General features: G+C 43.4%; 1 protein-coding gene across 3 annotated transcripts; it reads right to left on the bottom strand.

Annotated features, from left to right (window-relative positions):
• Positions 1–743: 743 nt before the first annotated feature.
• On the bottom strand, positions 744–24,897 carry LOC149302028 (uncharacterized). Of its 3 annotated transcripts, none has more exons than XM_089482878.1 (13): positions 24,407–24,897; positions 21,538–21,734; positions 19,944–20,032; positions 16,114–16,166; positions 14,957–15,113; positions 14,043–14,179; positions 9,358–9,435; positions 8,263–8,371; positions 6,529–7,451; positions 5,080–5,239; positions 4,086–4,235; positions 2,484–2,641; positions 744–1,830 (listed from the first exon to the last, which is right to left on the bottom strand). In XM_089482878.1, the coding sequence occupies exons 1-12, from the start codon at positions 24,566–24,568 to the stop codon at positions 2,499–2,501; spliced, it is 2,358 nt and encodes a 785-aa protein (XP_089339004.1). In that variant the 5' UTR covers positions 24,569–24,897; the 3' UTR covers positions 744–1,830; positions 2,484–2,498. The 3 variants fall into 3 exon arrangements, with proteins under 3 accessions (XP_089339004.1, XP_089339005.1, XP_089339003.1); XM_089482879.1 differs by having other exon boundaries at positions 744–1,729; XM_089482877.1 differs by having other exon boundaries at positions 744–2,641.
• Positions 24,898–25,673: the final 776 nt, after the last annotated feature.

Genomic DNA, 25,673 nt, shown 5'->3' with positions numbered 1-25,673 from the left:
CCTGACAGATGGCCATCCAGCCTCTGTTTAAAGACCTCCAAGGAAGGTCTTTAAACACCAAATCTCTGAGGAAGGAGTGTGTTCCACTGTCGAACAGCCCTTACTTACTCTCAGGAAGTTCCTCCTAATGTTGAGGTGGAATCTCTTTTCCTGGAGCTTGCATCCATTGCTCCATTCTGTCCTGTTCTCTGGAGCAGCAGAAAACAGGGTTCTCATATTGTCTCTTCTCCAGGCTAAGCATATAATATGATAGTAATAGATATATGTTGCGTCTGATCCTAGAAGAACTCGAAGCTACTCCTTGGCCCCTTTCCTGTACTGTGTTTCTCAGCCTTTGACTGTCTGTCTCCCTTGGATTTCATCTCCCATAATCTCTGCCCATTGGCCATGCTTCCCAACCTATCTCGAGATATAAAATCCAAAATAGCTGCAGGGAAACCTTGGTCTAAAAGCATCATATCCCACTTCTTTCTCTCCTAGAGACCCAGTGTGGCATAGCGGTTTGAGCACTGGACAACGACTCCTGAGACCAAGGTTCAATTCCCGGCTCAGCCGTGAAACCCATTGGATGCTCTTGGGCAAGTCACACTCTCTCAGCCTCAGGGGAAAGCAATGGCAAACCTCGTCTGAACAACTCTTGCCAGGAAAAAACCCATGATTAAGGTCGCTGTAAGTCAGAAATGACTTGAAGGCACACAATGACAATAACAAATACAGTACTGTTTTTAAAGGATTTTAACTGCTTTAAATTTTATTGTCATGTTTCTATCTGTGAGGATTTTACTGTTTTGAACATTTATTGCAATGCTTTTGAAATAGTTTTGATCCATGAGCCGCCTTGGGTCCCTTCTGGGAGAAAGGTAGCATGCATACAAACGAATAAATCGAATGAATAAGCAAATAAACACCGTGCATGCTGTCTCATGTTACCACCATGTGTGCTTTCTGCATATAATGTGCATTCCCACATGCGCTTAAGCATCACATCATTTCCTATCACCCTGCGTAGTTTTTGCCACCTTTTAAATTGTGCCTGCATGTATGCATGTGTGTGTGTGTGTGTGTGTCCTAGACAAAGTAATGCAATACAAAGCAACAGAGTCCTCCTGTTGTTTATTATGGGAAGAAAGATGGAGTGAGGAAGGGGAGGGCCCCAATCCCCAGCCATGTGTTCAGTCCTTTTAGCCATTGGCTTCTTTGGAAAAGCATACCAGAACTACTGGGTCCATGATTGGATGCCAAAAAGCAATGGTCACTATGGAAAGATGTTGTCGTCCAATAATGGGCAAGGGGTGGCAAACCCCAGGAAAGGTCGATCCCCTTCATCCCTCTTCCTTCCAGTCCTTTCCAAGTGATGCTTCTCAAATACCCCCCTAAATTGAGGGGGGGGAAGACTCTTTGGGAATTGGAGCAACAAGATGAACATTGATGACTGGAGCATTTTCTCCAGCTTGGAGTGCTTCTGTCCTGCAGCATCCCTCACCTTCCACAAACTTCCACATCTTCCCAGAGAAGTAAAAGAGAGATCTAATATGCACCTTAGGGAATTAACTGGAGAAATATACCAACTCCCTTCTGAGGAGGTCTGGCAGCGAGGGAGTGTGAGCTTGTGCATGATTTGTTATCGCTGCTCATCCTTCCAGCGGTTGGTGCAAAAATATCAGCAAAACCTGAAACATCCCAGGTACTGCCATAGTGCAACGCAGAGCCAACAGCATCGCAAGGACAGCTTGCACGGAGAAAGTGTTGATAAAGAGAAAAGCAGACAGAGGTTATTTCTCATTCTTAAAGAGAAGGATGCTGTTATGCCAGCCTGGTACATGAAGATGTCTGGAAACAGGAGCACAATAGTTTTACAATGGACAAATGTTTGTCTATCTAACCTAGGACAGTCTACTTCTGAAGTCGCAGGCAGACAGTGGTCAATCCACATCCCTCCTCCTTGTTCCCCTTAAAACTGCAGATGCCAAAAACTGAGCCCTGAGCTACAGTTTTCTCCCCAGGACTCCTTTCCCTCCCTTGTTTTTTCATAGGCAGTCTCTGCACTGTAGAAATAATCTGGTTTGATACCACTGTAATAGCCATGACTCAATGCTATGGAATTCTGGACATTGCAAAGCTTTGCTCTGGTGTCACAGCAAAGTATAAGTCCAGAAGTCCATAGCACCGAACCATGGCAGTTAAAGCGGTGTCAAACCAGATTATCTGATACCCCAACAAACTGCAGTGCCCAGGAATCCACAGCATTGGGCCATGGCAGTTAAAGGGATGCCAAAATGGATTATCTGGTGCCACAACAAACCATGATGCCCAGAATTCCATGACATTGTGTCATGGCAATTAAAGCAGTGTCAAACCGGATTATTTCTGTAGTGCAGAGGCAGCCTTAGAAAAGTAATTGTTTGAAGCAGAAATCCCTTGTTTAGCTCCCCAGTGTAGCTGAATCTGTGGTGGTAGGGCTGTTTTACTCCAGGATTCCTCACCAAGTGAGATGTGTTTTAGACACCGGTCCCTTCCTCTGCCTCTAAGGAATCTTCTTCTGGTTCTGCTCTTGGTGCCAGCTGAGCAATGGGGGCACTTCCCAAAATGCCTCGACGGAGGACGTAAGGGCAGGAAGGGCCAGACGGGATGTCGGCAAAACCTGTTAAGAGAAGAAAGGTTGAAACTGAATGGTGGCATTAGTTCCTGATGGGTAGAGATGAAGGAACTGTGTAGCACTTTTGAGACTGACCAAGAAAATGACATTTCTACAATAAGCCTTCATGGACTCTGGTCATGCATGTGATGAAATGGACTAAAGACCACAAAAGCTTGTGCTAGAAAGGTCTTTTTCTCAGTTGCTCTTAACTGCTACACAGTTCCTTTATATCCTTTTATGCTGAAACAGCTGAACATGGCCATGCCTTTGATTTCTGTTAAGTGTGTTCCTACAATGCAACGTAGTGGTTTGAGCATTGGACTATTGGACTATGAAGACCAGGGTTTGATTCCTTGCTTGGCCATGGAAAGCCACTGGGTGACCTGCAACAAGTCACACTCTCTCAGCCTCAGAGGAAGACAAACAAACAAATGTGGTCAAGAACACCCCCATAATATGGCCTTGGGGTCACCATAAGTTGGAAATGACTTGAAGGCACACAACAACAACAACAACAACAACAACAACAACATTGTCCTACCTGTCTATAGCATTGCAGGGAACGTTCTAAATCTGAAGCTAAACTACATAGTTTGTAGCCTACCAAACTTAATCCAGGTTTGCTGTTGTTGTTGTTTGCCTAGAAGTCCTTTCCAACTTATGGCGTCCCTAAGGCCAACCTATCATGGGGTTTTCTTGACAAGATTTGTTCAGAGGAGGTTTGCCATTAACTACCCTTGAAGCTGAGAGCATGTCACTCACCAAAGATAACCCAAGTGGGAATCGAAGGCTTTCAAGGCCGGCATTCATAGTTTTTTGTGGTTTTTTTCAGGCTATGTGGCCATGTTCTAGAAGATTTATTCCTGACATTTTGCCAGCATCTGTGGCTAGCATCTTCTCTGAAACCTAGGGTCACATAGTATATATACATATCCAACTCTCTTCTATGCCAAGATTCTCTGAGGATGCCAGATGCCACAGATGCAGGCGAAACGTCAGGAAAAAAACTCTTCTAGAACATGGCCACATAGTCCAAAAAACCCACAAAAAACTAGAACCCAGTGGGTTTCATGGCCAAGAGGACAATCGAACCCTGGTCTCCAGAGTCACAGCCCAACACTGAAACCATGCTAAAATATCACCTTTGGGATTTACAGGGGTATGGCTGTTCAGCCATGTATCAAACCCAACAATTCAACAAGCCACTGGCAGCTCAACAAATGGCACAGAGTTTCACACACATAGCTTTTGGAAAAGTTGTTTTGTTGGCGTATACCTCCCACCTAGCCAGGCTGTCCACTGTTCTGGGAGTATTCATCCAAAAAAAGAACACATTTTCAAGCTTTGCCCAGAACAAGGGAGAATCTCATATCTCCCTAGAAGATGGTTGAATATTGTTCCTACTAGACAGAGTGATGGTAACTCCCTCTCCATTTTCCTCACTTACCCTTCATGACCACCTCGGGAAGCCCATATGGTTCATACTGGGTGTCATCAAAGGCCACCGAAACACGCTCCCGTCGCCGGTGGGCATCCTCGGGTCCCTCCGTCTGGGTCTGGACATTTTTCCACTCCTTCTTCTTGGCAACTTTTTGAACTGCAAGACAAAGAACCCCATAAGAAGACAGAAATGATGGAAGTAGAGGGGAATCATGTGCTGCCTTCGGGAAGGAGCTCATAGTCCACTACTTTTTTTACTCCATTTATTTAATGCTGTTCTCCTTTCTAAAATATATCCTAAGTGCTTAACAATGCAATGAAATACATACCGTATATACTCGACTATAAGTCGAGCTCATGTATAAGTCAAGGGCAGGTTTGAGGGCCAAAATTATGGATTTTGATATGACCCATGGATAAGTCGAGGGTAAAATTTAGGGGCATGCAACAAAGGATGTAAAGGATGGTATATATGAGTTAAAGTACAGTACTTACACTGACCCAAGGATAAGTTTTTGGGGGTCAATTTTTTTGACTAAAATTTCTAGACTTATACATGACTATATAGAGTAGTTTAAAAGTTTATCCCAATTTACATGGATAGTTTAAAATACATAGTTTCAAAGTTTAATACATGGCTTAAAGGTTTAAAGTATCCCGAATCTAAGTATCCTGATTTAGGAGCAGGTATTATTTTAGAGCAACAGCTACCAAAGGTTTCACTTCAATCAGAAACACAAAGCACTATTAGTTCAGCCTCAGCTTCTCCATCTGGAAGATGGGAATAAGACCGGTTTTCCTTGTAATGTTGTTGTAAGGAGTGTTATAGGTTGTTGTAAAGACTGTTATAGGTTATGAACAGTGCAGTGCTCCAAACACTTCAAGAGCAGCATATGACAAGCATGTGGTTGTTGTTGCATAAAACAACATATTCCTCTTCTCTCCTCCCTCTGCCGTTTTTTTTATTCCTTCATATATTTCTGCATCTCTCCTTTCCTCACCATCTGCATCCTCTGTTTCTCTGTCGTTTCCTGAACAAACTGGTCTGGGATTAATGGGGGTGCCATCATCTCCACTTTCCATGCTCCTTGCCTTCCAACATGCCAGTTCGTTCTGCAGGGCCTGGTTTTCCTGCATAAGTTGAGCGAGCGAAGCCTTCAGCTGTAAACAAAGAGCAAAAGCATAATCTGACTATCATCCCTGTTGAGTCAGTTAAGACAGGGGTGTGAGATCCTTTTGGTCCGGAGACCAGGCCAGTGATGTTAGAAAAGGATCAAGATGGGGCTCAGCTTCACAAACTACATACTCATGGAATCACAGAGTTGGAAGAGGCCTCATGGGCCATCAATTTCAAACCTCATTCAGTGCAAGATCTCCAGTTAAACCATCTCCAGCTTCTTTCTGAAAACATCCAGAGAAGGAGACCCCACTAGGCAATTGGTTCCATTGAAAATTCTCTTATTCTCAAGATGTTCCTTCTAATGTACAATCAACCCCCCCCCCCCGGGTCTACCCTCTGGGGCAAAAGAGAACAGGGCCTCATTCCCACTACACTTTAAACCAGTTCACAAATAAGTTTGAAGCGGTTTAAATTACCCTGGTTCACAATGAAGTGATTCGGAGAGGGGGGGCATGTGCTAGACCCATTGAACCTGCGTCTTTTTAACACGGATTATCCCCCACATCTTTTGGAATAAATCGATTCTGCGCAAGTGTGAACCAGATGCAGATTGGAATCAATTTAAATGTGACCTTTGGCTGGCTGGAGCGGGTCCATTTTGAATAGATTTGTTTGTCAATGTGAACCACAAGTGGGTTATTTTATTTTAATGTGAAATCGAAGGCTTTCATGGCTGGCCTCCATAGATATTTGTGGGTTTTTCAGGCTATGTGGCCATGTTCTAGAAGAGTTTATTCCTGATGTTTCGCCAGCATCTGTGGCTGGCATCTTCAAGATCCACTTTTGTGGATCTTCTCCACCAGCATGGCCGGTCACTTTACACAGCTCTTAATCGCTGGCATTACCTTAGAAGAGGCATTCTTTCCCTGTCTTTCCAGAGATAAGGTACAAAAGGCATAAAAATGCGGATGGCAAACACTGAGTCTTTGCATTTTAAAAACCCACATTTCTTTTTGTTAAAACTGCGGCGTGCAACCCTTCCGTCAATCAACTCACAGCTTTTAAAATTTAATGTGTCTATCTCAAAAATTGACCCCGTGCTCAGCCTCAAAATGGGAACAACTGACCCCTTAGTTGGCAAGCAAGCAGATTCAAGACTAGGATGCACTCTGCAAATTAAAAGTGGACATGTATATTTATTTATTGCGTGTATAAAAATGTTCTCACACCTTCTGTGCCAAATAACTCTACCATCACGAGGGCCAGAGATACTTTCTCTTTCTGGAAATAGTGTTAACATTCCCTGGGTCCTGTGCATGGGAAATCTTACTTGTGCCTCAGTCAATTTCGCGTCCAGAGAGTGTCCTTCTTCCAGGTCATTGGCCCCAACGCCTGCTTTGCCTTCCTGCGACAGGGACGGTGGCTTTGCGCCATCTCCCATGCCTAGTTCCATGGCATATGTGGGGTTGGCTCTGGGTGATTCCTTCTCCCTCTGCTCCAGCAATGCCCGTAGCCTCTGGCCCTCAGCATTAGCCATATCCAAGGCCTTCTTGGTGTCTTCCAGCTCCTGGCGTAGGCTTTTCATAAGGCACTCCTTCTCTTCAGCATCTGCCAGCAGTTCCTCAACGTGGTGACTCTGCGTCTCCATGGCTTGCGCCAACCTTTCCGTCTGCCTCCCCAGCGTGGCCTGAAGGTTTTGAAGTTTCGACTGGACCAGGCTGGCTTGGGCTTCTGCTTCAGCCTTCCTGGCAGCTAAGGCACGGAGATCCTCACGCAATGCCTCCACGTTTCCCTCAGTCTCTCCTTGGTCCAAAGACTGGTCCTTGGTGAGGTCCTCTCCTTCAGCTAAGGGTGGTGTTTTGCCATCTACAGCTGGGACATTTGTTTCTCTCTCCTCCTCTGGAACTTCTAGAGCTGATTCTTCTTTTGCTGAGGTCACCTCTTCCTTCTCAGTCTCTGACTCAACCTTCTTTGCCACCTGTTTTCCATCCAAGGCCGGTACTTTGCCCCCAACTTGGTTGTCCTGGTTATCCCTTTTCTTTTGCCAGGAAACAGCTCTCAGTCCCAAGAGTGGTGCCTGCCTCTCCAGGGCCCAGGTTCGAGTCCTCTGTTGCTGCCAGCAGGTCTCTAGAAGGGTCTTGCGTTGGCACTCAGAAGCATCCAGGCGTCGGCGAAGGGTCAAGACCTCGGTTTTGAGGGCTTGTAGTTCCTCTCGGCCTCTCTCAGTACTCTGGCCCCGGGGAGTCACAGATCCTGAAAAGACACAGGCAATGATATCAGGAGATATCAAAAAGCAATCAGTCTGAATATTTAATTTATTGGTCCATTTTAATTTATAACCCCCCAGTATGGAACCCAAGGCAGCTTTCATCTGGCCTTAATCCCATATTCGGTCCTTCTTTCCTTGTGGAATTATTTAAAAACTTGTGCACAATCACAACTTGGGAAAAAATACTTTTTCATATGATAACGTCGGTGTGCATGATATATACTAAATATTGGAAAACTAGTATAATACCCTCTATAGAGGGATGGAAAGCTAAAGTAAATGACTTTGCAGTTATGAACAGAAGCGGGGAAATTTGGTATTAGAAGAATTGTAAACAAGTAAAGTGGATTTAATGCCAAGATAGATTTTTTAAAATAGGAAAAATATGACTGAATGTTTAAGGTTTGATTATTTGTTTGATTATTTGTTTATCTTTTAATGTAAATATAATAACAATTAAAATATTAAAGGGAAAAAAAGAAAAAATACTTTTTCAAACCAGTTTCTAGACTATGGCTGCGATGGCTGGATGATTCTGGGAATTACAGTCCAAACTTTCTTTTGCACAACAGGCACAAAGTATGAGATCTTGTTTCTCATCTTCACACATTTTATTTCTTCCTCCCTCCTTCATAGGTAAATTTTTTGGAAAGTTTTAAAAACACGCCAGCCAAAGTAAAATAGAAGAGCAAAAACAAACCTGACCTTTTTTGCAAAATAACTATCGCAACATAAAATAGATAACACATGAAGACTAGTGTAATTCCAAACACACACATACACAACACCTCTCACCTTTCTGTTTGATGGTGGTTCCTCGTTTCTCAGACAGCTGTTCCAAGCGAGAAGAGCTGACGCTTCGGTGGCTGCCACTGGAAGGAGCCAACTCTCTCCCCACAAAGCTCTGTTTTGGAAAGAGGAAAAGTGAGGCACAGCAAAAAGGTTGCCCATCTTGTCACAATGAGATCCAGGCTATTAAAACATCTAAGGTTTTTTGTGCGTTTTTCCGGCCATGTGGCTATGTTCTAGAAGAGTTTATTCCTGATGTTTCACCAGCATCTGTGGCTTGCATCTTCAGAGAATGCTGGCATGGAAGAGAGTTGGGTACATAGGCCTTGCCATCAGCAACAGAACAAGCAACGATATTACGTTCCCCGCTCCATCTCTTGGACCGAGGGTCCTTGCCACTTGTCGGCTAATTCTGGATTCTGTTTCGGGTCACCACCATCAACATTTGTTCACCAGAGAGCCCAACTTATGATGGTGGTTGAACCAGATCGTCCAAGTTAATATCAACATACCACTTAAGAGTTTTTAAAGTCTTGGAACATATGGGGATTATGGCCCTTAGCGTCACATTGTGTGGCCCTCCGACTAACTCTTGTTGCTTGTTGTGGTGTGCTTTCAAGTAGCTTCCGATTTATGGAGAACCTAAGGAGGTGACCCTATTGTGGGGTTTTCTTGGCAAGTTTCTTCACGGGGGGGGGGGGGGGGGGTTGCCATTGCCATCCTCTGAAGCTGAAAATGTGTGACTTGCCCAAGATCACACAGGTCAAATATTTCTCTGAAGATGCCAGCCACGGATGCTGCCGGCAAAACGTCAGGAATAAACTCTTCTAGGACACAGCCACATAGCCCAAAAACCCCATTAAAAACCCTATTATGTCACCCAGTGAGTTTACATGGCTGAATCAGGATTCGATCTCTAGTCTCCAGAGTCACAGTAATCTTATACTATGTGGGTAGAAAAAGAGAGGCAAGGTGGCAGAGACAGCAAAAAAGTGTTGGTTCACTTACGTTTTGTCTTTCCTTCCAAGGGACTGAGTCCCACAACAGGATGAAATGGCTGCTCACATCCAGTGTTGAATATTGAAGAGACCTAACACTCACCTTCTGTTGTTCCCTGCTTCGTCGCTGGTTTCCCACATCCTCTGACAGCCGCCTTCCTTTGCATCCCAGGGAAACGGCCTGTAACAAAACAATAAAACTGGTTACAAGGCCAATACAATAAGTGCCAAAACTCACACCACAACTTGAAACTCATCTCGGGCAAGCAATGAAGCTCTTGCAGAGCCACGTACAACAAAACCCAAAATCCACAAAAGAGCGATACCTTCATTGGCCAACCAAACGGCAGAAAATGCATCATGCAAGCTTTCAGAGCTTCAGTGGCTTCTTCATCACGCAAGGATGTTTTTAAAAAATCATACAGGAAAAGAACACAGGCCTACATTTTGTCTCAGATGTCGCTCGGAATGTGGTGGAGTCTCCCTCCTTGGAGGTCTTTCAACAGAGGTTGGATGACCATCTGTCAAGTATGCTTTGACTGAAAGTTCCTGCATGGCAGAATGGAGTTGGACTGGATGGCCCTTCTTGGGATCTCTTCCAACTCTATGATTCTATGTTTTGTCTGTTGTTAGTTAAAATGGTCCGGAGGGATCTCAATGCAGGCAGAGGCCACTCCATGTTTTTTGGCCAATAGGGATAGGGTTAAAGGAGAGTAAATGACAGGCAATAAAATGTCAAATACATTAACAGCAGCAAAGTAACTTCCATTGAAATCCAGGCTAGCTCTGTTCTGTGCAAGGCTAACAGGCCTTTTCCTAAGCAAAATACACTGCTGAATTTCACAAGAAATCTCTGTATTGTTACATCCCAAAAAACTTTTAGATTTGTTGTTGCTTTGTGCCTTCGTTTCCGACTTATGGTGACCCTAATGTGAAACTATAGTGGGATTTCTGGGCCTGAGAGTATGTGACTCACCCCAAGTTCATAGACTCATAGAATCCTAGAGTTGGAAGAGACCCCAAGGGCCATCCAGTCCAACCCCATTCTGAAATGCAGGAACTCTCAATCAAAGCATTCCCATTGACAGATGGCCATCCAGCCTCTGTTTAAAGACCTCCAACCCAGTGAGTTTCCATTGCCATGCAGGGAACTGAACTCTGATCTCCAGAGTCGTAGTGATAGTTCAATTCATGTACCACTGCACCATGCTGGCTCAACCTGCCTAGACATTCTCATATGAAATAGTACTGACTCTGCTCATAAAAGCTATGTTCTTAGGCAGCAACCTCCAGAACTGTTCCCCACCAGCCAGCCTGCCCACTGGCTATGCTCACGATGGAAGATGGAGTCCAAAAGAGGACCATTGCCTTATTGATCAGTGGTTGATAACTTTTGGCTTCCCAGGTGTTTTGGAATGCAACTCCCAGAAATGCCATCCAGCACAGCCATTGGACTGCAACTCAATGCAGAAACTGTGGAAGCTGTCATCTAAAACATCTGGAGGGCCAAAGGTCCCCAAACTCTGAGAAGGTGGGAATGTCAAGCTCACACTTTATGCCAGTGTAAAGTTTCCCAGCATCACAGCATCACACTGAGCCAACTCTTTGGTTTTCCATGGTCTGATCCAGACCATGGAACATATCCCAAGGGACATCCCCTGCCATGCAGGAACTCAAAATCAAAGCAACCCCGACAGATGGACATCCAGCCTCTTTTAAAATCCTCTAAAGAGGGGGACTTTGCCACTCTCCAAGCAACATCTTCCACTATCAAACAGCTCTTACTGTTATGATGTTCTTCCTAAGTTGAGGTGGGATCTCTTTCCCTGTAGCTTGCTCCATCCCCAATATGAGACCCCTTTAAATATTTAAACAGGGCTATCATCTCACCCCTTGACTTGCTCTTCTCCAGGCTAAACCTAGCCAGCTCCCTAAGTCTCTCCTCATAGGGAATTATGGTTTCCAGACCTTCCACCATTTTGGTGGCCCTCCTCTGAACATGCTCCAGCTTCTCAACATCCTTTTTGAATTGTGGTGCCCAGAACTGGATACTTTATTGCAGGTAAGGCTTGACCCAAAGTAGAACTAGCGTGGTACTGTTACCTCCCTCAATCTAGATACTACAGATCGAGACTACTCCACTAGATAGGGCTGCTATGAAAGCAGAATCTCTTATGAAATCGCCACTGCGGCCAAGAGAGACTCGAACTCTTCCCGAGAGAAGGCGCTTGTAAAAGTGCACTCTGCAGATGAGGTGCAGCCTTGTTAAATTTTTCTGGCCGCAGGGCTGGGCAAAAAGGAGGGTGGTGACAAATATTTGGCAGCCGCCCTTCGTGGTGCCTCTTGCAAATAAATCCAGGAGATAATTAATGGGACTAATAACATTGTCCCCAGCTTGGCCAAGGAAGGAGAACTTGAGGCCTTGTGAAGATGTCAGGCAAGAGAAGTAGAAGTTGCTTTGTCACTGGACTTGAGACAGCAGCAAAGGGGCTGCGCTCAAGAGTGTGGTATTCACAAGGCAGGGGCTACTTTATGAGATGATCCTTTCCCATAGGGACTATGGCACCATACAGACAGGCCAAAATAAAGCTGCTTCGGCCACTTTGGAGGTATGCTGTTTAAATGATATATGCGTCCTAAGAATCCGGAAACAGTGCCAAAGCCATGCTCTAGTCCTAAGGACAGGAGTGTGGCTTTGGTGCGGTTTCTGGAATTTTAGGACACATATGTCATTTAAACAGCATACCTCCAAAGTGACCCAAAGCAACTTTATTTTGGCCTGTCTGTATGGGGCCTATAGCTTAGAAAGCCTATAGGTTATCTTTATAGTTTCAAGCTCCCCCCCCCTCCCTAAAGCAGAGTTTTGCAGTGATGTATTCCAAGTCTTCTAGTCCAAGTCTCAAGTCAAGTCTCAAGTTTCTACCTTGAAGTCGCAAGTCGAGTCTCAAGTCCTTGCAAGTTGCTTTCAAATCAAGTCTAAAGTCTGGGAGCCAACTTTTAACAGAAGAAAAGGAGGTGGGGTGCATTTCTTGGAAGGAAGTGTTTTAGGCAATGGGCTTGAGGTGGGGGTTGAGGTCTGAGCCTTCTAACGCTTTTGGAAAGTTTTAGAAGGATCCTTCCACTGCAAGCCCATTGCTGTTCCCTTTCAAGAAATATGTCCTGCACTTTGGAAGCAGGTCTTGCCTGCTGCTCGAAGTGAATGGCACCAGCAAGTCATTCATTCAAAATATACAAGTCTCAAGTCAAGACAAGTCAGTGTGTCATTTTTGCCAAGTCGATCTCAAGTCAAGTCATCGAAGCAGCTTAAGTCCAGTGTAGGACCAAGGCGACTGACTTGGCTCTCCATCTCTGGAGTTTTGAAAATATATTTCTTTGAACTCCCCGCCCTTCCAGTCTTTCACAGATGAAAAATGGGAGAACCGTAGAGTTGTGCCCAAGCTGGCAAAACATTATTAATAAGGAAAACTGCCCAAGGTAAGGAGAGGCTGCAACAGTTTGCTTTTGCCTGAGACTACTGGGAAGAGCAAGACGCCATCCTCCTCCTTCTTTCCTACCTGCTGAGTTAATGGAGTGCAAATTACTTTTGACTTTGAACTCAGTTTGCAGCAATTGAAGTAAACTGAGGACAAAGGAGGAAAAGGGAGGGAAGAGAGAAAATCTGGGACATTTGTGAAGCATCTGAAAAAGTGGGATGACAGAGGATTAATCTAGGCAGTTGGAGGATATGGACTACGGTTCCGTAAAATCCCCAAGCAAGTGTGGCCACTAGAAACTAACTAGCCTAGCATGGCCACTGGAAACTAAAATAAATACCAATTTTAATAATTTGAATGGTATTGTATCATTGATAGTGTTTATAATTATGATTTATTGGTTATGGTGGGTGGGTGGGTTTTTTGGGACACTGTATTTTATTGCATTTACATGTTTTAATGTTGTTAGCTGCCTCGATCTTATTGGACAGGCGGGGTATAAATACATTTTATTATTTTATATTATTATTATTAGATACAGTGGGACCTCGGTATCTACATACTTGTCATCTGCGGATTTAAGCATCCATGGATCACGAGACCCCATTGTCCCCAATGGTGGCGGGCGCTTGTATCGCCATTAGGGATAATGGGACTTGAGATCCCGTGGATTTTGGTATCCCATCTCTCTCTTTTCCCTGTTGCTTGTTACCCTGGGCAGCATGCCAGGGCTTTCATAAACATTTAGTTTGGCTGCCAGCCCAATTTTACAAGTCAAAGAGGCTAGGATCATGTAGATCACTACAGATTATTCAGACAGCAAAAATAATCCAGGTAGAATCTGGGTTGAATCTTTGCTGTTCACATGTATTTCAAATGCATCTGAGAAAGTTATGGGTGGGTATGCCAAAAACCCCACTTAACCCTGCATAATTGATCTTGGGTATTTCCCCACGTTTTTCCAAAAGATTTGCACTGTCAGCCGTGCAAATAACTGGTGCAAATAGAGCCAGGATAAACTGGGATCAAACTCTGCGTGCCTTGAACATACTTCGGATACATTTGTTTCATTGGCTCCGTCTTTATTCAAGTGCTGGCACATGCGAGCAACCGCATTCGCAGAAATGCGGTCCCATGGTGTGAACCACAAAACCGAAATGCACGAGTGAGATTATTTGTGCTAAAAAAAAAACTGCAACGTCTGAATAGCCCCCAAGCTGTATGGACCTACACCGGTCAGTGACATTAATAAAGACATTCATTTGCATGGAGCAGCAAACGAAGAATCGAACGCTCAGACCTCTGGCTTACTCACCTCTGCCTGGTCTCCATGTTGCTTCTTCCATTGAGCCAGCTCCGCTCGGATCAACTCCAGCTGCACTTGCATATTCCACAACTCCTTTTCCTTCTCTTGTACCCGGGCCTCGGCTTTGGCAAGAGCGAGCCTCAACTCTGAAGAGTGGGAGGAAAGGGAAGAAGATCACTGAGCAAGTTATGAATCATAGAATCATAGAATCGTAGAGTTGGAAGAGACCCCAAGGGCCATCCAGTCCAACCCCATTCTGCCATGCAGGAACTCTCAATCAAGCATCCCCGACAGATGGCCATCCAGACTCTGTTTAAAGACCTCCAAAGAAGGAGACTACACTATACTCCAAGGCAATGTATTCCACTGTCGAACAGCCCTTACTGTCAGGAAGTTCTTCCTAATGTTGAGCTGGAATCTCTTTTCCTGGAGCTTGCATCCATTCCTCCAGGTCCTGTTCTCTGGAGCAGCAGAAAACAAACTTGCTCCCTCCTCAATGTGACATCCCTCCAAATATTTAAACAGGGCTGTCATATCACCTCCTTCTCTTCTCCAGGCTAAACATCCCCAGCTCCTTAAGACGTTCCTCATAGGGCAGGGTTTCCAGGCTCTTCACCATTTTAGTTGCCCTCCTTTGGACATGATCCAGTTTTTCAACATCCTTTTTGCATTGTGGAGCCCAGAACTGGACACAATATTCCAGGTGGGGCCTGACCAGAGCAGAATATAGTGGCACTATGACTTCTCTTGATCTAGACACTATACCTCTATTGATGCAGCCTAAAATGGCATTAGCCTTTTTAGCTGCCGCATCACACAGTTAAAAAGGCCAATGAAAAAACAGCAAGCGCAGCATAGGAAAGGGCACCCTGTAGGCAACTCGAAGAAGCAAGCCAATCCACACAGGTTAAAGGCTCCAATACCTTGGTTGTCCATCTTCAGGCTCTCTGCCTCAGATGCCAGTTCTGATGGCAATGACTGGCCTTCTTGCCCATTCTCTGTGGCACCCCAAGCAGCATCCTTCTGCCAGGCCTCCTTTCCACAAGGACCCCCAAGTGGGGCACTGTTGCCCTGGGTCTTCTAGAAAGGAAGATAAGCATGTTTCCAAGGCCAGTGTTTCCGTTTTTAATGACTTACTGTATATACTCATGTATAAGTCTAGAAATTTAGGTCTATTTTATTGATTGGATGTACAGCACTGTGTAAATCTACAGCGCTATATAAATAAAGTATAATAATAATAATAATAATAACAATAAATTGACACAAAAAACATGAGTCGACTTATCCATGGGTCAATGTAAGTGTTGCATCTTAACTCTTATGTATAAGCAGGAACCATCTCCTGGTGAAAAGCAAGAGTATCTGTCCTGGAAGCACTGATCCCTCTACTCTCTCATCCATCCAGCCTTAATAGTAAGCACTAAGAGTTATGTCTGCTGGAATTTTCTAAATCTATTACATTGTTTTGCTTTGCTTTGTCTTTTAGATCCTTTGCTATATGCCCCCAAGTTTTACTTATCCACATGTCATAACAAAATCCATAATTCTGGCCCCAAAACTTGCCCTCGACTTATACATGAGGATGACTTATAGTCGAGTAGATACAACATGTCATTCTTTTAATTGTTTTATCATCATCATTATTATTACTGTTTATTTATACAGCGCCATTGATGTATGTGGCGTCTTACAAGAGAAAAAAACAATTATAACGGCTTCGATGTAAATTACTAAAGTATAATACCAGAATGCAATTTTAAAGGGCAGTACTAAAAATGCAATCGGAAAATACAACAGTAAACTGCAAAAAGGAAAAATAAGAGCTATGCATGCAAACACAAAATACAGAATGAGACAGATAATCAGTTATGGTCAAAATTTAGAGCGTTGATCTGAAAGTTAAGTTTTTTGTAATCTTGTAATTTGGGTAATTTTTAAATTGCATTTTGGGATTTGTTTATTTATTTTGCTATGAGTTTGGGTTTTTTTTTTAAACCCATAGTGATATAAAAATGTTTAATAACTTGTTCAATTAAATAAAATAAAGCCCAAGGTGATGGGGAGTTCTAGTACTTACTTGGGACCCGGATTCAAGGCCTTTGCATGGCTCTGCTTTGGTATCAGCACCACCTGAAGGGCAAAGAGAGATTAGCTATAGGGCTTCTCACAGGTGGGAACCATGAAGACGGCCGGATGTTGTTGGGATTGCAAATTCCAGCAGTCCTAAACATCCTAGCCAATGGTGAGGAATGCTGGGAGCAGCACTCCAGCATCATCATCCCTGGGATAGATTTTAATATTGGCCATAGTGTGCATTAAGCCTTAGAGTCACATGAGCCCATCTCTGATTTATTCTTTGTCCATGTGATGTCTTCCCATGTTTAAGGGGCAGGAGCTTTAAAGATCTAAACATCCATATCCCCCTGTATGGTATAAGGAACATCCATATCCCCCTGTATTGTATAAGGAACAGCTATATCCCCCTGTATTGTATAAGGAACATCCATATCCCCCTGTATGGTATAAGGAACATCCATATCCCCCTGTATTGTATAAGGAACATCCATATCCCCCTGTATGGTATAAGGAACATCTATATCCCCCTGTATTGTATAAGGAACATCCATATCCCCCTGTATGGTATAAGGAACATCTATATCCCCCTGTATGGTATAAGGAGTCCTAGAAGACTCCTTTAAAATTTCTTAAAGATGTGAGCAATAATAATAATAATAATAATAATGTATTATGGCACATGGCCTGCATAAAAGAAGAAAAATAGAACGATTACACAAATGACAAAATATCAAAATAGATGCATTATATTCTAACATTATCTATCTATCTATCTATCTATCTATCTATCTATCTATCTATACATACACACACATGCACATATATATACATACATACATACAGTGGACCCTTGTTATCCGCTGGGGTTTGGTTCCAAGATCCCCATGGATAACAAAATCCATGGATGCTCAAGTCCCATGAAATATAATGATAAAATGCAAAATGTCGTCCCTTAGAAAAAATGGAAAATAAAGGTTTGATATTTGAAATTTGTACTTTTTTTTTAACAATTTCAAACTGTGGATGCTTGAATCCGTGTGTAAAAAATCAGTGTGTAAGAAGGGCCGACTGTGTGTGTGTATCAGTGATGGTGAACCTATGGCACGTGTGCCAGAGGTGGCACTCAGAGCCCTCTCTGTGGGCACATGTGCCGTCGTCCCAGCACAGAGTTTGCCAAAGTTTGTTACTAGAAAGCCAGAGGGGCACGGCACTTTGAATATTATTATTATTATTTGCAATAAATAAGTGGGTTTTGGGTTGCAGTTTGGGCACTCGGCCGCTGAAAGGTTCACCATCACTGGTGTGTGTGTGTGTGTGTGTGTGTGTGTGTGTGTGTAGCTAAAAAAACCCAAACCTTACACCTAATAACCATCTCAAAAGGATTAGCATTATAAAAGCTTTAGCGCGATCAGAGTCTGCTTGCGAATATCTCCAAAAAAAATGATATAATAGTTTACATAGGATGTCTCTGCTTTGGTATTTGGTAGAAAACAATAAGATGATGACCCATGTTAGCCAGTCTCAATGGCATTATTACATAAGCATTACTGCATCTGTTTTAAAGAAAATTTTACGACAGGTAATTGCAATGGCAAAGAATTTGGCAACTTTAACAGTTACCTGTTCCTTGCAGCCTGAAAGAAGGTAGTCTATATAAAATTTCACTGGGCAGATGTTGCAATAGTGGAAATATGTATAAAGCACGAGTTTCTATATAAACGGAGCAACAGAAAAGGAAATGACCATTTACATCTTAAAGATGTAAACACGTCTACCCCTCTATATGATATAAGGAACTTTATGGTTTCTAGATCCTTCACCATTTTAGTTGCCCTCCTTACTTCCCTTGATCTAGACACTATACTTCTATTGATGCAGCCTAGAATTGCATTGGCCTTTTTAGCATCTGCATCACACTGTTGTCTCATTTTCAACTTGTGGTCTACCAGGAATCCCTTTCACACATAGACTTGTTAAGTGGGGTGACCTCCACCCTGTAGTTTGGTACCCTAGAACTATAACTTGTAATAAAATTAAAGACATAGCTGTGTTAGTCTGTAGAATCAGTACGTAGATAGATCTTGTAGCACCTTTGAGACTCACTGAAAGAAAGAAACTGGCAGCATGTGCTTAATGCATCTGAAGAAGTAGACTGGAGTCTATGAAAGCTCATGCTGCGGAGTGAGTCTCAAAGATGCTACAGGATCTCTTTGCATACAGCGATCTCTGTGAAACTAATGCAATGAGGTTACTTTTTAAAACTGCATTCCCAAGCTCTGGGCATCAAGGGCACAAAGTGGGCACTGCGTCTGACTCCCAAAGCCACGGTGCCCTGGCAATCTTTCCGCCCCTGTGGCACTTAGGCTACTAATTCCACCTCCATCTGGCTAAGCGTGTCTAATCCCCGGAGCCAGGCGTTGAAGGAGCTGCTCTTGCTAACCATGGCCTAAGAAAACCTCTCTGGTTTCCTTTTTGGTAGGCTGACTGTGCGTAATGTTTTAAACAGGACAGTACCTTCCCCCATATTTCCAGACCGTCCCGTTTTAATATAAATGTCAACTTTGTCCCGTTTTCAAGAGAGAGAAAAAATGATTGCAAAAATGATTTGATGATCCCTATTTGAAATAGTCATTGTTCCCCCCCCCCCCCTTGGATACCAAAATCTATGGATGCTCAAGTCCGATTAAATACAGTGGCATAGTCAAACGGTGCCCCTCATACAAAATGGCAAAATCAAGGTTTGCATTTTGGAATTGATATATGTTTAAAATACATTCAAGCCGTGGATGCTTGAATCCATGGATAAAAGACCCATGGATATGGAGGGCTGAGTGTAATTGTGTCATGGACTGTGAGAAGCTGTAGGATCAGGTGTTGAAAAACCGAAATTTGCGGCGTAAGGTTCCTTCGTCGGAGAAATATTTATGGCACGGCCGTGGTAAAATCCAGCCCCTGATCTACCTACACTTTTGTAGGAGTTCTGTCACTGAAGAATGTGCAGAGAGATCTTGTAGCCCTTTGAGACTTTTAGGAGTCGCTAGCAAGATTCCACACGAAAATGGCATTTAAACTAGATTTAACCCAAAGAAAACCTGGAAACGCTCAAAGTTTATCACAAGATGTAGCAGTTAATGGGAAACAATGCAAAGTTAATCCGAACGCAAAGCAGAGAAAACTGGCAGCTTTTTACTTTTGGAATGATCTGAATGTGGAAAAGCTGCCGGTTTTCTCTGCTTTGCGTTCGGATTAACGTCGCGTTATTTCTCTTGGGCAGTTCCCCTAGTCTGATAAACGAACCGGATTTAAAAGTTTGGTTTAAATTCGAATGTACAGTCGGCCCTTCTTATACACCGATTTTTTATACACAGATTCAAGCATCCACGGTTTGAAAATGTTCCATAAAAAGTATACATTTCAAATATCAAACCTTGATTTTCCATTTCTTATAAGGGACACCATTTTGCGATGTCATTATGTTTAATGGGACTTGAGCATCCATGGATTTTGTTATCCACGGATGGGGGAATCTTGGAACCAAACCCCAGCGGATAACAAGGATCCGCTGTACTTTAAATCATGTTTAAGTCCCGTTTTCCTGTGGGATCTTGCCTAGTGTGATAAAACTCTAAGTGAAATGAAGAAGTTGGCACTACTTCCTTAGATGCATTCAGTCATGGTGAGATCAATATATGTTCACGTAATAAAACTTGGGCCATCATCTTGCTTTTTCGTAATGATGGAATACGACACAACCCCGTCCCGTTTTTGCCGTCCCAATGTCTCGTTTTCGTCCCAAGACAATATGGTCGGCCTATTCTTTGGGGTCCTTACCTTCAGCCCAGGGTGCGGGGAAACCCCAGCGGGGAGGCAATAGGACCAAATTGGATCGGGATTGCAGCTTTTCCAGTTCTACCTGGCACCTGTAAGGCAGGAAGGAATAATGCAGGAGAAAGCCCAGGAGCCAGAGATGCCACATAGGTGGTTTTAGTGTCACCCTGAATTCCCAGAATCCCCAATACCAGTCACAGATGTCATATTACAACTCTTGATACCTTCAAGAAAGCTGTGAAGACAGATCTCTTCCGGACGGCATTCCCAGATTGATAACAATGGTTGCCTTATTCATCCTACAATGCCTCATTTTACTGAGGGTTAATTTTAGATTGATCTTAGCAGTTTAACTGAATTTGATGATGTTTTGTTGTTTTATAATTCGGGGTTAGGGGATTATGTTTAATCAATGTTATTGTGATACAATGGGACCTTGTTATCCACTGGGGTTTGGTTCCAGGATCCCCCGTGGATAACCAAATCCGTGGATGGGCAAATCCCATTAAATATAACGGCAGATCCAAATGGTGTCCCTTATATAAAATGGAAAATCAAGGTTTGCTATTTGGAATTTATACCTTTTTGAAATATTTTCAAGCCGTGGATGCTTGAATCCGTGGATAACAAATCCGTGGATAAGGAGGGCTGGCTGTATTTTATGACTGTTACCCGCCTCGATCCTTTGGGGAGAGGTGGGCTATAAATAAATAAATAAATAAATAAATAAATAAATAAATATCCTGTGGTTGGAATCCATTGCTCCGAGTCCTATTCTCTGGAGCATGCTTGCTCCATCCTCAATACACCGTCCTTTCAAATATTTAAAGAGGTCTGTCCTATCACCTTTTAAACTTCTCTTCTCCATGCTAAACATATCCAGTTCCCTAAGTCTCTCCTCATAGGGCTTTATGGTTCCCAACTATTTTTGAACTGCTGTTTTATCACATGAAGGAGTTCAGGAGTTTATCCCATGAATATCCTGGGAAAATGGCATCATTACGCAAAACGATTTCACACGATGTCGCCCAAAACCCGCCATCAAATCGGTCGTTGAGAAGCATTGACGCGTACTTTCAAGATTTCGGCGACAATGCATTTCCGACAGCACTTTATTTGCACAATTGTGTGTGATAATCATTCGCGCAATTACTCACCATTTCTGTTTCGTTTTGCAGGATGCATTAAATGCACTTAAATCTCTCTTTAATGCTGAAATTAACCACAATGTGATAAACTCCTAATAAAGAATTATGGTTTCCAGACCCTCCACCATTTTGGTCACCCTCCTCTGGACAGCCAGTTTCTCAACATCCTTCTTGAAACTGTGGTGCCCAGAACAGGACACAATATTATTCCAAGTGAAGCCTGACCAAAGCAGAATAGAGTGGCACTATGTCTTCCCTCCATCTAGACACTATACTTCCATTGATGCAGCCTAGAACTGCATTGGCCTTTTTAGCTGCCGCATGACACTGTTGACTCATGTTCAACTTGTGGTCTACTATAGGTCTCCTAGATCCCTTTCACATGGACTGTTTTGACGCCAGGTATCCCCATTCCCTATATCTGTGCATTTCATGGAGATATCTCCAACCTGCGCAACTCTTCTTCAACTTCCGCTTGGCATCGCGTTGCTTGAGCGAGCTGAGCCTCCAGGCAACTCAGTTGGGCATCTTTGGCTTGCAGCTCCTGCGCCAAGCGTTGGCGCACACGCTCCATCTGCTCACAAGTCTCCGCCAAACTACGATTCTCTTGGGAGAGAAGCGCCCACGAAGCCTTCTCCTCCTCATGCTGCAAGGGACAACAGAAGAAGAACTCCTTGGAAATGAAGTACAGGGCCCCCTCCACATTCAATGGGGTTAGGGGCAAAGAATCCCATAGATGTGGAAGGAAAATGCAAATTTTAAAAAGCACTGTTCTTATTACCTAAGCGCACACCTTTCTAGGAATCTCCAGGTTCTCTGGTGCAAATCTACGGCCAACATCTGCCAGGCGTTGATGCTAGAATCACGCTGGAGGACCTACAAATGCCTAGAGAAGTGTTTTCCCTATGAACTTTGCCAACATAACTCTATGGTCAATCTCTGGCAGAGTTGTGCTGGAGGGCCTAGAGATTCCTAGAGAGGACATATTCATCGAAACCGCAAATAACCGAATCCGCAAATGTAGAGGGCCAACTATTGTTGCATGGCCTGAAAAGGGACAGTACTAGCATCCAAATATCATGTGTCCATAAAACATGAAATCCAACACCCAGATGTCCCGACAAACCAGGGTGACCTGGTGTCCTCCTTTTCCAGAACCTGCCCTACATTTCAATCTTCTCTGCAGGAAGAATTCCATAATCTCCTCCATTTTGAGCATGATGAAGAAGTGCACTGAATAACACATTCACTGTTCCCCTTCGAGAAATGCTTCTACTTGGCAGCCTGTCCTTGTTGCAAATAGGCAGAGAGGATGGATCTTTCTCAAGTTCTTTATTATTATTATTATTATTATTATTATTATTATTATTATTAATGTTTGGCAATTGGCTGCTTGAGGACCCAACACAATTGTTAAAAAGATGCTCCCCTTAGTAGTTGTTGTTTTTAGCACACTGGACAAACTAAAGGAATAATTTAAATGTAGATTCAGTCCAGTTTTAAGCTTTCATCTTGCTCAGAGTTTTACAAGTATATTGCAAGTCAACAAGGCATTTTAACAAAGTGATGTTCATCAGAAATAAAACATAACTGAGTACATAATACATATTTATATTGCATATGCAATGAATAAATATAGACTAAACTGCCTGGTTATTTTGCTGGCGCTTGGGTCAGGATTACAGTGCATTTCTAAAACATTATGATCTATTTACTCAGTTATTAATTATTGTAATTCAGGAGGAGAAAAAAGAGGCCCAACGATTGTTTTTTTTAATTAAAATTTCGCATTTCAAAATGTTTAATTTTTTAAAAATTTAAATGTATAAAAATTCTTTTAAAATTTTCAAGAACATGACGTTTGACCAAATCTTCACCACTTTAACCACACGGAACTATGTTTACATAAATACTTTAAGGCTGTGCGCATGATATTGCAATGGAAAGGTATACAGTAATTTCAATTTTGCTTGTTGGTGGTGTTACAACTCTTGCTATTGCGTTCAGTGACACACGGGAATTACGAATTGCGTTAGTGCAAAAACAACAACATTGCTACGGATTCTATATGGTGTGGTATGGGAGACCAATGGTGACACCATGAGTGACACCATGAGTTACCGCACCCTTGTGACGCCACTGTCCCTTAAACATGCTCAAATGGAGGACATTTTGGAGTCCTCTTGGACAGAAGGTGGGACACTATAGTGTCTAGATCAAGGGAAGTAATAGTGCCACTGTATTCAGCTTTGGTCCTACTTGTAGCCCTTGATGCCGAGAGCTTGGAAATGTAGTTTTAAAATTATTTTAATTACAGTTATCGTTGGGTACCCAAATATAGATAGGATGGGGGACACCCGGCTTAAGGAGGCAACATGTGAAAGGGATCTAGGAGTCCTAGTAGACCACAAGTTGAAAAGGAGTCAACTCTGTGGTGCGGCAACTAAAAAGGCCAATGCAATTCTAGGCTGCATAAATAGAAGTATAGTGTCTAGATCAAGGGAAGTAATAGTGCCACTCTGTTTTGCTTTGGTCAGGCCTCACTTGGAATAATCCTGTGTCCAGTTCTGGGCACCACAATTCAAAAAGGATGATGAAAAGCTGGAATGTGTCCAGAGGAGGATGACTAAAATAGTGAAAGGTCTGGAAACCATGAAGCCCTATGAGGAGAGACTTAGGGAGCTGGGTATGTTTAGCCAGCAGAAGAGATGGTCAAGAGGTTGACATGATAGCCCTGTTTAACAATTTGAAAGGATGTCACATTGAGGAGAAAGCAAGCTTGTTTTCTGCTGCTCCACAGAACAGAATCCAGAGCAATGGATGCAACATACAGGAAAAGAGATTCCAGCTCAACATTAGGAGGAAAGAACTTCCTGAGAGTAAGGGCTGTTTGACAGTAGAAAACACTCCATTGGAGAGTGGTAGAGTCTCCTTCTTTGGAGGCCTTTAAACAGAGGCTGGGGGTGCTTCGATTGTGAGTTCCTGCATGGCAGGGGTTGGACTGGATGGCCCTTGGGGTCTCTTCCAACTCTATGTTTCTATAATTCTAGTCTCTTTTTTGGAGGTCTTTAAGCAGAGTTTGGATGGCCATCTGTCACAGGGGATGCTTTGACAGAGAGTTCCTGCATGGCAGAATGGGGTTGGCCTGGATAGCCCTTGAGGGTCTCTTCCAGCTGTAGGATGCTTTGATTTTATGATTCTATGCTCAAAACGGAGGACATTGTGGGATCCTCCTGGTCAGAAGCTTGACATGCCAAAGAGGACACTTGGCCACCCTGAGCCTGAGCCATGATTCCCATCTCCCTCTGCCGCCATTACCTTCAGCCGCTGCTTGTGCATCACAGCCTCCAGCGTGTCCAGTTGCACCTGCTTCTGTTGGCGTTCCTTTTGCAAGCGCTCCAGCCTGTGCTCCACTTCGGCAATGGCCCTCAAGGCTTGGGCCGGCAAGCCCACCTTCCATTCCTCACCTGGCCAACTCATGCTGCCGGTCAAGGGGGACCCGGCTGGACCTTTGGTTGAACCAGACCGGCTGGGTGCAGAAAGGCCTTTTCCTCTTCACTCCCCTCCAGCCTCCAAGGACAGATTGCTGGGATTAAAAAGGCAGCCAGGGTTTATAGTGGCGTCACACGGCAGATCTGCTAGGATCCTTCCGTCCCACGGAAGCGGCAGATGGGGTTAGCAATGGGTCGGCCGACCGGCACCAAAAGAGCCATAACATCACATTGCCACACTTCTTGGTCTGCCTAAGGATTTCTAGATTTTAGGGGAAGGAGGCTAAACTTTGGCTAAACTTTGAACCCTTGTTAAAAATCATTAGACAGAATTAGAACCCAGACCAAAGCACATTTTCCCACACACCTTTCCATCTTTTAATGCCTTGTACTGTGGGCCCTTGGTCTCCACTGGAGTTTGGTTCCTCCCATGGATACCAAAATCCATGCATGTTCAAGTCCCATTAAATACAATGGCATAGTAAAATGGCGTCCCTCTATAAAGTGGTAAAATCAAGGTTTGCTCTTGGGACTATACAGTGGGTTCTTGGTATCTGCTAGGGTTTGGTTCCAGGATCCAAAAATCCCTGGATGGCCAAATCCCATCAAATACAATGGCACTGCAAAATGAACTCCCCTATTTAAAATGGCAAAATCAGCTTGCATTTTAGAAACTTAGGTATTTTTGGAATATTTGCAAACCGCGGGTGCTTGAATCCTTGGATACGGAGGGCCAACTGTATCTGTAATGTTTTTGTGACACCTTAAAATCTGGAGATCTAGGGTTCGTGTTGCAAATGTATTGCAAACTGACATACATGGCTGTTCGTTGTCTGTTCAGTTTCTTCTTGCATTCTCAAGCACAGTGCATTCTTAGGTAAAGTTGGCCATTTTTCAGAGAATGAAATCTCAAACTAGTAAGTGAAGGCACCAAGTAACTTATTTTTTAAACCGATGGGAATTAGCATACACTCAGAAGGCCCAGACTTTTCTTCCATTAAGAAAAGAAATAAGGCCCAAATTTGAATCGTAAAGTTGCAGCAGGCCCTACTCCTTGTCTATCAAGGCAGAGCTTCTGAACAGAAGCAGCGTCT

This window comes from Sceloporus occidentalis, unplaced genomic scaffold (genome assembly GCF_023333645.1).
Source record: "Sceloporus occidentalis isolate IW3139 unplaced genomic scaffold, rSceOcc1.0.p SCAF_20, whole genome shotgun sequence".
NCBI lineage: Eukaryota > Metazoa > Chordata > Lepidosauria > Squamata > Phrynosomatidae > Sceloporus > Sceloporus occidentalis.
Note: the sequence above shows the minus strand (reverse complement) of the source record. Positions and strands in the feature narration are given on the sequence as shown.